At 66.4% G+C, this 14,707-nt stretch overlaps 1 protein-coding gene across 1 annotated transcript; it reads left to right on the top strand.

Moving 5' to 3' along the window:
- Positions 1-1,251: 1,251 nt before the first annotated feature.
- Positions 1,252-11,666, top strand: CHLNCDRAFT_134407 (hypothetical protein; the record flags this gene model as incomplete). Its single annotated transcript, XM_005847405.1, has 28 exons — positions 1,252-1,480; positions 1,775-2,691; positions 2,850-2,888; positions 3,147-3,229; positions 3,403-3,529; positions 3,679-3,752; positions 3,887-4,237; positions 4,429-4,748; positions 4,976-5,199; positions 5,428-5,532; positions 5,676-6,189; positions 6,374-6,529; positions 6,785-6,867; positions 7,085-7,255; positions 7,438-7,545; positions 7,684-7,758; positions 7,882-7,967; positions 8,141-8,258; positions 8,513-8,597; positions 8,717-8,880; positions 9,088-9,183; positions 9,433-9,526; positions 9,673-9,739; positions 9,883-10,019; positions 10,187-10,294; positions 10,433-10,626; positions 10,807-10,890; positions 11,070-11,666. The coding sequence occupies 28 exons, from the start codon at positions 1,252-1,254 to the stop codon at positions 11,664-11,666; spliced, it is 5,406 nt and encodes a 1,801-aa protein (XP_005847467.1).
- Positions 11,667-14,707: the final 3,041 nt, after the last annotated feature.

Below are 14,707 nucleotides of genomic sequence, written 5' to 3'. Positions count from 1 at the left end.
TGGCACGCTGCGGCTGCCCACGCTGTCGCTGCTGCTGGCCCCGCCGTGGCGGGCAGCCTGCTGCTCTGCTGTCGTGTTTCCCCACCCCACTGCACCCGCCGGGCTTGGACATTCCTTTCTTTACACACGGCTGCCGTGCTCAAGCATGATTACCTGGCCTGCGTGTGCGTTCTGCCTCTCCCCCGGCTGCAGGCGGCGAGGTGGCGCCAGGAGCAGCGCAGCGACGACTTTGAGCAGCGCAAGCTGATTGTTTGGGAGGTGGATGGCTCCGAGCCGGAGCCGTGGCAGGGTGAGCAGAGGCTGGGAGCGGTGGAGCCTGAGTGAGCTGATACAGGCCCGCTGCCGGTGCAGGCACAGGCCGCCTCCGTTCCTTGCAACCAGGCGCCCCGCCCGCTGCCCCACCCTGCAGCTGAGGAGGAGGAGTCCTTTGGCCTGGCGGCGCTGCTGCCACCCGGGCTGTGGAAGGAGAAGAAGAAAGTTGACATCAAGGGGCGCATGGCTTCCATCCTGAGCCAGGCGAGCGCCTTGCCAGCAACTGGGCGCCGTGATGGGTGGCATGCACCGAACCAGCACACTGCTGTGCAGCAGCACCGAACCAGCACAGTGCTTGGCCGCAGCGCATGCCTCGTCACGTGCCGTGGCTCCTGTTGGTGGTGGGCACTGATGCTGACGCGGTCCGCACCCATTGCCTGCGCTTGTGTCGCGCTGCAGGACCGGGAGGATGCGTGGGTGGCGGACAATGGCAGCTCAGACGAGTGATGCGATGCCAGGCAGGGTGTGCATCCGACCCGTGCTGGACAGGGTCACCTGTGGCAGGCTGCCCGTACACCCCCCCAGCCCCCCCCACCACCGCAGTTGCGCAGTTTATATTGACTTACTGGATAGCATCTTGTACCTACCACATTGTACACGGATTAGGCGCACTGGCCAACACTGGTTCATGAGGTGTGGCTGTGAGCGGGGAACAACGGGCCTGGCAGTTAGTGCAGCGCCGAGCTCGCTTTGCCAGCCAGCAGCAGCTGTATATCAGGCGTGTAGTGTTTGACACAACGGAACCCCTTTCACCACGGATAGGTGCATTTTTGAGGGAGAGGCAAATGTGCAAAGCAAGGAACAGTGTGCCAGTACACGGACCCGCCCACCCGCCGGCCAGGTCAGCGCCAGGTGCTGGCGGCCATCCCATCCCTTTCACACTGATCGTCCCATTCATAGCACTGCACATGCGTCGTTTGTGTTGATAGGCAGGACCGAATGGAGCCGGGGGAGCGGTGGGAGAATGGGGGCGCCCCGGTTCTGCCGGCGCCCAGCAGCGCAGGCTGTGGGGCTGAAAATGGGGCTACGACGACAGCAGAGCCCAGCGAGTCTCCCACGGACCATGCGGACACCTCGCCAGTGGTGACCTCGGCCTGCTTGTTCTTCGGCCGAGAAAACCCCGTGCGCAAGCTGTGCATCGTCATCGCTCGCAGCTGGTGGCTCCCGGGTGAGTGAACGGGCCAGCTTCTCTGTTGGCTTGCGCTGGCTTACCTCCATCCGCCGCCGCCCCCTTGCCGCTCCGCTCGCTCCCTGCCTGCCTGTTTTGGGGTGGTAGTCGGCAGGCGCAATGCACAGGGGTGATGTTGCAATGCAATAGGTGGCTTCAGGGTGGGGGCTCAGCCCGGGGGGGGGGCTTCAAATCCCTTTTGCAGCCGTGTTACCGGCAACAACCGCCGCCGGTGCAGCTCGCGCCGCATGCCATTTACAAGCTCGCCCCTGCTCCCCGGCCGGTGCCGTGCAGCTGCCTCCATGATCCTCACCCTGACCTTTTGCGTGATGCAATGCTTCTGGCACCCGCTGGAGCCCACAGACAGCGGCATCAACTTGGCGATAGACAAGGCCTCGCTGGGGGTCACCATTGCCTTCACTGTGGAGATTGTGATCAAGTGCCTGGCCTGGGGCTTTGTCCTGGACGACGGGGAGAGCCTCGGGGGCGCCTGGGAGGCCTGCACAGCACGGCTGCGCGGCGCCTGCGCGCTGTGCCTCCGCGCGGGCTCAGCGCCCGAGAGGGATGCCCAGCTGGATCGCCTCATGTCGGCGCGCAGGGCGCGGAACCTGCAGCTGCCGGAGCGGCCGGGGCCGCTGCCGCCGCCGCGGCCGCCAGAGCTGCAGCGGGGGCAGCCCTCGGAGCTGCTGCCGCCCTGGCCCTCGGGGCAAATGCAGCCAGAGGCGTCGCAGCAGCTGTCAGAGCAGCTGGAGGTAGAGGCGCCACAGCAGCAGCAGTGCCGCCGCGACGACTACGGCAGGCCTAGCGCAGCACAGCCTGATGTGGCAGGACAGCAGCACACAGCCCCAAACGGCGGCGTTCTAGACCCTGCTGTCACGGTGGTGGTGGTGGACGGTAGGGCGAGTGTAGATCTGACGCTCCCGGCCGGCCAGCCAAACGGAGAGCCAGCAGCAGCAACAGCAGCAGACGGCAGCGCCGGGGGTGGCGCTGCGCAGCAGCCCCGGCAGATGTCGGCATTGGAGCGGCGGCGGAGCCGGAAGTGGCAGCGGCGCCGGCCGTTCCTGCGGGACGGGTGGAACCGCCTCGACTTTGTGGTCATCATCGCCTCCTGGATCACCTTCCTGCCGGGAGTGGGCAACGGCGCCGCGGCGGCGCGCTCCCTGCGACTGCTGCTGGCGCTACGCAGCATCACGCTGTTCCCGGGCATGAAGGTAGGCCCCTGTGCCTGTGCGTCCGGGCGAAGGGCCGCTGCTGCCTGCCTGGCAAAGCAGCTGCCTGGGCGCACTCCACCTGCTGGCGCCGATCCGCCACCCGCTCGACGATGCCCGGGCCCCGAGCCGCTCCCTGAGCTGCTCTTGTCTGTGTGCAGGCCTGCACCACCGCCGTGCTGCACTCGCTGCCAATGCTGGTCCAGATTTGCGTCGCGACCCTTTTCTTAATGTGTCTGTTTGCAATCATCGGGCTGCAGTTCTATCAGAGTGCGCGGCATTTGGCTTCGCTGCATGCCCGCATGCATTGCCTTTTTGTTTTTCTCTCTGGCCGCTGTATCATTGGCTTTTGCCGAGCAGCGCCGCCACCGTCTTGACCTCCCATGCCTGCAGGCACTCTGCATCAGAACTGTTTCGAGCTCGGGCCCGGCGGCCAGCCGCTGCCCTTCCCTCCGCAGGGGTCCACCTCGGATGCGGGCTACACGCCTGCAGCCAACGAGGGCATCATGTGTAGCACCATGAATGTCTGGGAGGGCCCGCAGTGAGGCTGCCAGCAGCAGACCGCCACGCTGTCGTGCAGAGGCGGCGCCAACGTGCCCCCTGCCTAAGCTGTGGTGCATGGCAAAGGTTATCCAGCCGCCGCTGCAAACTCCCCCCCCACAAGGCCCCACTGACCAAGCCACGTGTGCTCGTGCCCCTCACTATTCCCCGCAGGTGCCCCGTGGACCAGGTGTGCCTGCAGGAGGGCCAGCCGCCGCAGTACGGCCAGCTCAACTTCAACAACCTGGCCACCGGCCTAGTCTACAACTTCTTCATAATCACCACGCTGTGGTGGGGCATGGTGAGCCAAAAATAAGTAACAGAATAATACCAAATTTTGTCCTGGACTGCCGCAGCCCGGCAGTAGCGCGTGCGCCCGCCGCTGGGCCTGCTGCCGCTGCCGCTCCCACCTGCCCATCTTGGGCGTGCCCTATGCTGTGCCCCCTGCAGGCCACCAGCTACCTGATGGAGGCGACCGTGGGCTGGAGCTTCTTCTTTGCGCTGCTCCAAGTCCTGATCGGCTGGTGAGCTGCGGCCCCCACTCTTGCCGCATGCGGCCCGCCGTTCCTGTGTGTGTTGCGGGTGGCCGTCCCCCATGCCTCCCTCCTGCATGCCTACACGCATACCTGTCCGCCTGGCCTGCGTCCCGCCTCTGCAGGTTCCTACTGTCCCTGGTGCTGGCTGTGCTGGGGGATCAGTACCTAGAGGCAATGAGGGGCGAGAAGCAGCAGCAGCGGGAGGAGGAGGAGGAGGCGGAGAAGAGCGGCGTGGGGGTGCCGGTGGGCTGGGCACGGCGCCGCTGGGACCGCTTTGCGGCGCGCGCGATGGCGTGCTGGAGCGCCCCGCTGCCCGGCCTTCTGGGGAGCGCCGCGGAGTGGCGGTGGCGGCGCTGGCTGCGTGGCTGTGTGTCCCACTGGGCCTTTGAGGCCGCAGTGATCAGCTCCGTGCTGGCCAACACAATCGTGCTGGGCATGCCCTACTATGGAATGAGCAACGTTTATGCCAGCAGGTGAGGTGCTGTGCAGCAGACCCCTGCTGCCGCCGCACGATCGGCGCCAGCAAGCTTCGGCGCCGCAGGCCGCAGGCCCTTGGCTGCCCGCCGCTGGCTGCTGCTTCTGCTGCTTGATGCACGTTTGCTGCTCCCACCCGCTGCTGCGGTGTTCTGGCTGGCCTCCGCCCCTTCCCCATCTGTCCGCGCAGGCTCAACACCGCCAACAACATCCTCACTTTCTTCTTCGTGGCGGAGGCGGCGCTCAAGGTGTCGGCCTGGGGCCGCTCCTACTTTCTAGATCCCTTCAACTGCTACGACTTCATCGTCACGGCGGTGGCCCTGGCTTCTTTCTTCATCGAATCCTCCGCGCCCGGCTCCTCCTCGGGGGGGCTGTCCAGCCTGCGCGCCGTGCGCATCCTGCGCCTCCTGCGCCTGCTCACCGTGCTGCCCGCGCTGCAGCGCTTCCTGCACGTGCTGGTCAAGGTGCTGCTGCGCACGCTGGCCTTCTTCGGCATCGTAGCGCTGACAGGTGGGTGGCTGGAGGGGCGGGGTGGCTGGTCGGGTGGTGGGTGTGTGTGGATGGTCGGCCCCAGCCATGCGCCAGCGCCCGCCCAACACCTCCATCCCTCCCCTTCGCCCATACCCTCGCCACGCCCCATCCGCCCACTCCTCTTCCCGCTTGGCCCACAACCGGCCCATGCCCATCCGCCGACTCACCACCCATGCTTTCCCTGCTCCGTGCCCCTGCTGCTGCAGTGGTGCTGTTTGCGGTGCTGGGCATGCTGGTGCTGGGCGGCAAGTGGGACCCCGCCGACCCAGGCGCGCCGCGCCTCAACTTCAACTCCTTTGGCTCCTCCCTGGTGGTGGTGTTTGACACGATGACGGGATCGCTGGAGGACAGCGTGTTCTACGCGATGTACAAGACGCAGGGGTGGGCGGTGCTGTACTACATGGCCGTGACGGTACTGGGCAACTTCCTGGTGGGTTCCCCGCTGCGCCGCTGTCGCCAGCCCCTCCTCCCTGCCCCTGTGCTGTGGCCCTCGTGCCCGCACCGCTGCCGCAACGACAGAACGCTGCAGCCAGGGGGTGGCAGCCCAAGCTCCGCCCTTCCTCCCACACACACATGCCATGCGCACCACCCCGTCCTAGCACCAATACCACACCACATAACACAACACCCCCTGCCGCCGCCTCTCCCTGCCCTGCAGATCCTCAACCTGCTGATAGCCATCCTGTATGAGCTCTTTCTGGAGGAGTCTGAGGGCACCTCCATAGACAGGGCGGGGCCAAAAGACTGGCTGCTCATGCGGAAGGTGAGCAGAGAGTTGGCAGGGCAGCGTGTAGCAAGGGAGGGTGCAGCGTATGAATTCAAGCTTGCGCACTGTCGGATGTGACACTCGTTGATGGTCATGTGCTGACTTCCCTGCCCTGCTGGGTTCGCGTGCTGGCCCTGCAGCTGCGGCAGCTGGCGGCAAGCGTGGGGCGGCGCCTGTCGTGCTGCAAGACGGGGCTCGAGCCTGTGCTGCCCAACCGCGGCAGCCCCGAGCCGCAGCTGTCGCCTGCGGACAAGGAGGCGGCTTCGCCGCGCGGGGAGCCGCCGGGGCTGGCTCCGCTCGGCAGCGGGGGCATGGATGAGGAGGGGGCAGATGTGGAGGCGGCGTCCGCCAACGGGCGCACGCCTGTTGCCGCCGACCTGCGGCCCTACTCCCAATCCAGCAGCAGCAGCTTCTTCAAGGATGCAAAGGACAACCCGGCAGCCACCTCCAGGCTGTCCTCGTTCCAGTCCGACCCCGCAGGCCGCGCGCCAGCTGGCAGCGAGCCAGACACAGGCGACGAGAGCGGCGGCGGCGGCGGCAGCGCGCCTGCCGCGGCCAAAGTGCGGCGGCGGGTGCGGGCGTGGCTGGCCTGGACCGTGTCATGCGGGCCGGAGTGGAAGGGAGTGCAGGGGGAGCCTCTTTCCACCTACCAAAGTAGGCACCGCTGGCTTCTGCTTGGTTCGTCAGCTTCTGCAGCCGCATGCATGCATGCGTGCATGCATGCCGAGGCTCGGGCCGCCTGCTGCTGGCTGCCCGTGCAGCTGTGCCCTGCGCCTGACGCCCACCTGGCACTCCTGCACCCCCCTGCCCTGCCCCGCGCTGCCTTGCCCTGCTGCAGGCCGCGCCCTGTGGCTGCTGCCACCCCACAGCTGCCTGCGCCAGGCGCTGTTTGCGGTGGTGGACGACAAGCGCTTTGACTGGCTGGTGCTGCTGGTCATCCTCTTCAACTGCGGGGTCATGGCCCTGGAGACCCCCGGCAACTCGCCACACATGGGTGAGCGCCGGGTCGGCGCGCAGCACCCCAAATGCCCGGTGGCGGCTTCATGCCCACGTGTGGTCCGGGCGCCCCGGGGCGCTGCCGTCACCGGTGCCTGCACCGGGAGTCTGCATGGCGGGGGCTGGCCTCGCTGGCATCCTGGCTGGCTGCTGTGGCCCCCATCCCACCCCACCCATCACCCGCACTTACACACCAAGAGCGGCAGCACCACACCCACACGGATGGCGCTGTTATCTTCCCCTGCGCCTGCAGCGGACCTGCTGGCTGACATGGAGTGGGGCTGCCTGGCCTTTTACATCGCGGAGCTTGTGGCAAAGATGCTGGCGCTGGGCGCGGTGAGATGCATGCACGCGCCCTGGCCAGCCTGCCGCGCCCGCCCTCGCTGGAGCCGCTTCCGGGCATGCCTGGAGGCGTGTCTATGCGTCCTCTCAAGCCTTGTGTGCTCTCTTTCGTGGTGTGCACGCCCCCCAACCCCAAATCACCACCACCGGCCCACAAAAAAACATGCATACCATTGCCCCACACGGCCACATGCCCTGCTTCCATCTGCAGCTTGCCGACAAGGGCAGCTACTTTCGGTCCCCCTGGAACTGGCTTGATTTCACGGTAGTGTCCACCTCTGTGCTGGCGGAGCTGCTGGCGCATGTGGGCTGGGTGGAGGCGCTGCGCCTGCTGCGCGTGCTGCGCCCGCTGCGCCTCATCGCCCGCAGCAAGCAGATGAAGGTGGGCTGGGGGCCTGCCTGCCGCAGAGCTTGCGGTGACCTGCTCCTCCGGGATTGCTTCACGTGTGCTGTCAGGGTCCCTGCTGCCTGCGTTGCCAGAGCTCCTGGCACTATGTCTTGGCCGTACCTGCTGCTCCAGCTGCCAGTCCCCTGCTCGCTTGACCGCGTGGTCCATGCCTGCAGGCTGTGGTGGGGTGCCTGGTCACATCGGTGATGAGCATGATGCATGTGCTGGCGGTGGCCGTGCTGGTGCAGCTGGTCTTTGCCATCCTGGGCATGCAGGCAAGCTCAGTGCAGGCAGCTCTGGAGCGGTTTTGTGGCTGCCCTGTGCATGGCTGCTGGTTGCTGCCACCGTCGCCCGACCCTCTCCGTTTCACGCCATGGCGCTGCTCCCCTCTCCTGTTGCTCCTGCCGCATCCTGCTGTGCAGCTGTTCATGGGAGAGGAGCACTACTGCACCTTGGACACCTGCTGCTCAGACCCCACCAACCCCACCACCTGCCAGGTGGGAGGGCGGGGAGGCAGGGGCCTGGACCTTGGTGGTGCATGGGGTCTGGTTGGGCTGCTGGCACGACCAGCAGGAGGCCACGCAGCTGCCGTACCCGCCGCCCTGCTGCAACATCTGCAGGACGTGCGATACCAGGAGCAGTGCACGGGGTCCGGCCCCGACGGCACGCCCTGCATCTGGGCCAATACGTACTACAATTTCGACAAGTGAGTGGGCGGTGTGGGTGGCAGTACAGCCTGCAGCACACAAATAGCACAACCTGCATTGCCTGCTGGTGTGCCACCCAGCTATGCTTTTCTTTTTATTCTTTCAAGGCTTGAGCCCATGGGTAACGTGCTCGCCTGCACTCAACGGCACCGCCACCCTGCCCCGCCTGCAGCCTCTGGAACTCGCTGGTCACGCTGACGGTGCTGATGACGGGGGCAAACTGGTCTGACGCCATGTACACAGCCAGCGACACGGTTGGGCAGGGCATCAACACGCAGGCCAACTATTCGGTGAGAGTGGGTGGAGGCGGCGCTGTTGGGAATGTGTGTGGGCATGCCTGTGTGTGGTGCTGGCTGCAAAGGAGAGTGCTCGCGTGCTGGCCGCTGGGCTGGATTGGACTGCAGGCGTTTAGATGAGGCATGGGGCGTGTGTGCGAGCTTAGCAAGCCAGGCTGGTTGCCCTCTGGCCTCCTCTCCTTCCCCACCACTGCCACCACCAGCTTTGCCGCTCACGGTGTTCGCCTTCCCATCGTTGCCAAGCGCAGTCGGTGGAGGCCATCTTCTTCTTTGCCATTTATCAGTGCGTGGCCCAGTTCTTCATCTTCAACCTGTTCATATCCGTCGTGCTAGGTGCGCCGCGCTGAGGTGGCAGTTGCGCTTGCCTGGCTGGACTGGGTCGGGGGGGTCTCAAGTAGCCCACTTGTCTGCACTGATTGCCCCTACCAACTTGCCCCATCCCCTGACTGTAGATGCCTACAACGAGCAGCTGGAGCGGCAGGGCATGGGCGTGATGCTGACAGAGGGGCAGAAGGAGTGGGTCAAGTCGCAGCTGCACCTGCTGCGGGACCTGCCCGAGAAGCGGGGCCGCTCGCCGCGCCAGCCGCTGCGACGCAAGCTGCACACGCTGGTCATGGTGAGGGCCTGCGGCGCGGTACCATGGGCGGTACCATGGGCTGGGCCCTGGGCATGCAGCGCACAGGCCTGCTGGCTGGAGCACCGAGCGCGCCCTCCTTGCTCTCCGTTGCTTTGCTTGCCTCGCCACCCAGCCCTGCCCCACCTGCTGCTTCACTCGCGCACCCGCCTCCTCAACCAAGCCGCTGCCGTCTCTCCTTGGTCGCAGCACCCCTTGTTTGACTGGGTCATGCTGGCGTTCATCTTTGTCTCTGGAGTTGTCATGAGCCTGCAGCACTTTGGCCAGGGCTCGGGCTGGGACGAGGTGAAGCAGAGGGCGGGAGACCGGCTGCGTTGCTGTCCCGGGATGTTCTGCTGTTCGTCACCCATCGCTCACTGCCCACCCTGCTCCCACTCTTGAATGCAGGCCCTGCAGTGGACCAACGAGTGAGTGGCATCCACAGCGGAGGCGGGGGCCTGAGGGCCAGCCCTTCATGCCGACACTGACGCTCGCCTTGTACTGCCACCCGTCCCCGCTGCCTGCAGCGCCTTCACCATCCTTTTCTGCCTCGAGTCTGTGATCAAGCTGGTGGCCCTCTATCCGGCTCGCTACTTTGGGGATGCCTGGAACTGCTTCGACTTTTTGATCACCTGGGCATCTGTCCCCAGTGAGCCCGCCGCCTCCAGCGCCACTGCTGTGCGCGGTTGGCCGTCGCATGCTTGGCTGTTGGCAGATGCTGAAAACGGCCCCATCACAACCTTTCTCAGCGACCGCTGGACACCCAAGCACTCCTCGTACTGCCCTATCATGCAGGCATCTTCATCTCCTCCGGCCCAGCCGTGGGCGCCCTGCGAGCCATCCGTGCGCTGCGGATCTTGAGGTGCGGCTGGGCAGCGCTGGACCTGCCCTGCATGTGTCGCCGCTCGCTTTCTGCGCTGCCGGCCCTGGTCGCGGCCCAGCACCCACCGCGCCCAGCCACACCAGTGTCCTCCCACCGCACGCCCCTCCCCAACCTCACCGCAGGGCTGTGAAGCACGCCACGGGCCTGCGCCGCATCGCCACCACCCTGTACATCACCCTGCCCACTCTTGCCAACGCCATCCTGGTCTTCTCCCTCTTCATCTTCATGTTTTCGGTGCTGGGCACCCAGCTGTTTTACGGTGGGCACGCCCAGCTGGAGGAATGGCTGTGCCCCCAGCCGGGCTCGGTAGTGTTGCTGGCAGGCGGGGCGCCGGCAAAGCTCTAGGTGCCATGTGAGATCATGCCATCCCGATGTGTGGGCTTGCTGGGCATCCACATGACGCACCCATGCCGTGCCGCCCTGCAGGCGTGCACCCCAGCTCGGAGCTGATGAGGGAGGGGCAGGGCATGACGGTGTTCTTCAACTTCCAGAACGTCGGCAACGCGATGATGATGCTGACCAACGCAGCCACGGGTGCGCCAGGCAGCCTGCCCGGAAGCCAACACGACTGCTCGCCCAGCCGCTGCGCTCCTGCTGCGTGGCTCGCTGCTGCCGCTGTGGTTTCGATGCTGCTGATGGTGCGATACCTTGTCGTGCCGCCTGGTACTGCAGGCGATAACTGGGAGCAGTACCAGCTGGACACCATGGTGCAGCCGCCCGACTGCGACCCCGCCGCCGACGACTGCGGCAGCCCGCTGGCCTCCCTCTACTGGGTCCCCTTCATGATTGTCTGCTCCTTCCTGCTGCTCAGCATCGTGCTGGCGGTGGTGGTGGATGCATACACCCTGAACCAGGAGCCGCCGCAGGTGAGCCGCCGAGAAGCTGCCGGGCGCGTGTTTTGGTCGTACTGTCGTCTGGCTGGCTGGCTGGCTGTGGCAGGCTGAGGGCTGGAGCAATGCGTGTGGGGGGGCGCCAGACAGCAAGCAGTGTGCAGCAGTGTAGCTCGCCGGCGCTCAGACAGCCGCCGCCGCCGCCGTGCTGCGCAGGTCACCCCCGAGAACTTTGACCAGTTCAAGAAGCGGTGGAGCGAGCTGGACCCCGCTGGCGTGGGCTTCATCAATGTCGCCGAGGTGGGAACAGCCATTTCGTGGCTGTAGCGTCGAGGGCAGGAGGCAGGGCTGGGAAGCATGGGATCGCACACAAGGCAGGACAGAGGAGTAGGGGATCTCCTCTGCCTGCTGCCTCCCCCACCTGCCATCCGACAGCCGCGCCTGGCTGCCCTCCCACCCCCGCCCCCGCCCCATCGCAGCTGCACGGCCTGCTGGCGAGCATCGAGTACCCGCTGGGGTACCGCGGCCACCCGCACGGGCCCCAGCTGCAGCACCACACCGAGCAGCTGGCCACCAGCCTGCTCCAGGTGGACGACGACGGCTCCATCTACTACCACGAGGTGATGCAGGCGCTGACGGCGAGGGCGGCGGGCATCTCCATCTCCTCCCTGGGCCACCGCGTGCAGCTGGAGCTGAAGGAGGAGACGCGGTACCGCAAGGAGCGCCAGCGCCAGCGCCAGCAGCAGCTGCGCAGGCGCCAGCTGCAGCGCCAGCAGCGCATCCAGCGCGCCGGCGGGCAGGGGCGGGGGCGCAGCGCGGAGCGCAGCGCGCGCTCCGCGGGCACGCTGTCGCGCCTGGTGGAGTCGATCGGCCGCGGCGGCGGCCAGGCGGCCACCACCAGCCCGCCGCCGGCCAGCGGGCGGCTAGACCGCAGCGGCAGCGCTGCCAGCGCCGTGGCGGCGGCCTCGGTCAGCCTGTCAGAGGCGCCGTCGGCGGATGGCTTCGCCATGGCGGCGGCGGCCGCCGACTGCAGCCCGCACACGCCGCGCTCCCCGCTTGGGGCCGATGGCATGTAGAGCCGCATGAGATCTGGGCCCTCTGCCTTCTGCTCACACACAATCGACGAATGCTGGAAGCTCATCATCATTCCATTCAGGCTCTCGCCATCACGCTCCCATCAAATCGGCCCATTTCATTGCTTTCCCCCTCCCACCCTTGCCCCTGCCGCACCGCCCCATGTGTATTGCTTTCCTGCTGAGCTATGCAACGTCTAGAGTAGCCCTAGTCCGCTTAATCCCCTTGACCACCTCTCGTTCCAGATGCATCTGTTTTCCTCCCCCACTTTCATCCGGTACCCCAAATTGATACCTCGAAGCTATGGCAGCCACCTGCCATAGCCTGTTGCCAGCCACCTTGCTGAGCCTGCTGCACCGGCGGTGCCCAGAAGCCATTCTGCCGGCTTGCAGCAGCTCCCCCACACTCCTTGCCTCCTGTTGTTGAGTGTTTACCTCCCGCTGGCCAATCAAGCCAGCTTTCAGTTTTGGCCCATGTAGCGCCCCGCTCCACAAGTGGAGCTCTCACAGGATGTAGCGCAGCAGTGCTGACAGTGTCAGGTACGATTTGTTGGTGTGCGGGGGCGGCAGTGTTGCATAATGTCGGGAGACCAAGTGCCACCACCAGCTAGCACCACATGCCGGGCTTGGTGGTATTGAACGGATCATCCAGCAGCTTGGAGGCCTCGGCGCTGCTGGCGCCTGCTTTGAGCGCCGCCGCCGCTGGCGGCTCGCCGCCATGCACCAGCGCCAGGCTGCCGGCCAGCGGGCAGGCATAGTGCGGCGCCTCTGTCTGCGGCAGCCGCCACTGCAGCGGCCGGCAGGCGGGCACCCCGCTGGCGGCTCCCTGCTGGGGCTCGCACCCTGCGGACGCGCGGGAGCAGTTGGGACGTGCAGTGGAGCAAAGCATGACCACAGCGTGGCGTGTGGCTGCAACGACGGGCGCACGGCATGCGCCCAGGCGCCGACTCAGGCTGTCCCCAGGGGATGCAGCAGGGAAAGGGGCTGCCCTGCTCACCCTGCTCGCTGTCCACGAACCAGAAGCCCGCCGTGCGCAGCACGGCCTCCTTCTGTGCTGTGTCTGTGGCGCAGATGGGATGCAGGAAGAGGAGCTGCCAGTCGCAGGGGTCCAGCGCCGCCACCCAGGCCGGGTTGCCTATGGCACAAGTCGACTGCACGAAGAGGAGGGAAGAGGAGGGCGGCGCCAAGGGCGTGGGTTGGGCGCCATGTCCACCTGTGTGCCTGCTCAAGGTGTTGCTCGGGCATACGGTGTTTGCTGTGGAATGGAGTGCGTGAAATTACATAGAAAAGGCAGGCAGGCGGGCAGCGGGCGGGGCGGCAAGCAGGCGGGCGGCAGGCGGCTGAGCAGCAGCATGAGTGCCGACCTGAGTGTAGGCAAAGTAGCCTGGGTAGTAAGTGCGGAAGATGGGTGTGTCGTTTCTCAGCCCCAGGGAGGTCAACTGCTTGGGGCGGAGACACAAGGGACCACGAGTCAGCTGGGCATCCTGTACCTGCTGTACTGCGTGGCATTAAATGCATGTAGGCATGCAGGCTGGCACGCACTCAGGCAAAAGGCAGGCAGGCGGGCAGGCAGGCAGGCGGGCGCCCTACGTTGCGGTTGGCCCAGAAGCACTGGCACAGCGAGGTGCACGCCTCGAAGTGGTGGTGGTGCATCTGGCGCAGGGCCGGCTGCGTGGCCAGCCCCTGGGGGATCATGGAAGCTGCCAGGGAGTTCCAGCGCTCGGCAAAGGCCAGCGAGGCGGGGGTGGGGAGCAGCACAAACTGGCCGGTGTTGACTGCAGGGGGGCGAGGGGGGCGAGGCAGGCAGCGGGAGGCGAGTGGGCATGGGGCAGGGTGGTCATGGCATGCCTCTTGGCGCTGGGCACGCAGGCTGGCATGATGGCACATGGTTGCACACGGCTGTGACGCAGCCAGCCAGGCAGCCAGCCAGGCAGCCCCACCGGGGTCCTCGTGCTGGAAAGCGCCATCCGCCCCCGCCTGATCCATAAAGGCCAGGTAGCTGTCCCACACCGGCTTGACGGTGTAGGCTATGTCCACGTCTGGAAGAAAGCAAAACGGCAGGCAGGCAGGCAGAGGAAAGGTGGCATCACACACGGGCTCAGGGCGGAGGCGGCAGCCGCTGGCTGGCAGGCACACGGCCTTGGCAGCTAAGTGTCAGCCCTGCTGCTGCTGCTGGCGTGCCGCCCACCTGCCAGCATCACGACATATCCCTGCTGCAGGGCATGCAGCACCACTGCAGGCTTGAGCCACACAATGGCCAGCCAGTCATGCTTGCCCCACCCCGCCGCGGTGCCTGCATGTGCAGCCCAGGGGGCAGCATGCGGGGCTCGCCAAGGCTGTGCTGGGCCCGCCTTTTCCCATGCTCGCCGCTTGCAGCGAGACCAGACGCGCAGCTTGGCGACACCAGCGGCCCCCACCTGCTCCCTCTCCCGCACCAGCTGCCGCCGCCAGCGGCTCTGCCAGCAGGTGCGACACGTCGGCGCACGGCAGGTTGAGGTCTGCGCAGGCCGCCAGGTCATCGGCCGTCCACGTCAGCACCACATGGTTGCTCACGTTGCCGAATTTGATGAGGGAGTAGACTGCAGGGTCGGTGGCAGGGATGGCGAGTCGGGAGAGGAGGCGAGCGGGCACGTGAGCCGGCACATCATGATGAGCAGGCAGCCGGCCCGCCAATATCCCAACAGGCACGTACACGAGGTGTGCTGCGGCACGCACACGAGGTGTACTGCACATCACACAAGCTGGCAGCACGGCAAGCGCAGGCCCGGCCGGACGTGCCCAGCAGGGCGCCGCACTCACTGCTGTTCTGAGCCATGACCGCAAAGGCCTTGTTGAAGAGCAGCAGCGCCACGCTGCGCGGGTAGCCGCCCGCGGGCCTCGACTGCATCGCCATGAGCTCATCAAAGCCGTGCACCCCCGCCCAGGGCAGCGCAGGCGTGCGCGGCGGCAGCAGCCAGGGCGCCGCCTGGAACTCGGCGGCAAAGGAAGCTGCCTCCTGGCTCACGAGCGCCGGGGTGGCCTGCGGTTAACAAAAGGGGGTGTGG

Source organism: Chlorella variabilis (assembly GCF_000147415.1).
Source record: "Chlorella variabilis unplaced genomic scaffold CHLNCscaffold_11, whole genome shotgun sequence".
Classification (NCBI taxonomy): domain Eukaryota; kingdom Viridiplantae; phylum Chlorophyta; class Trebouxiophyceae; order Chlorellales; family Chlorellaceae; genus Chlorella; species Chlorella variabilis.
This window is presented reverse-complemented; position numbering and strand designations above follow the sequence as displayed.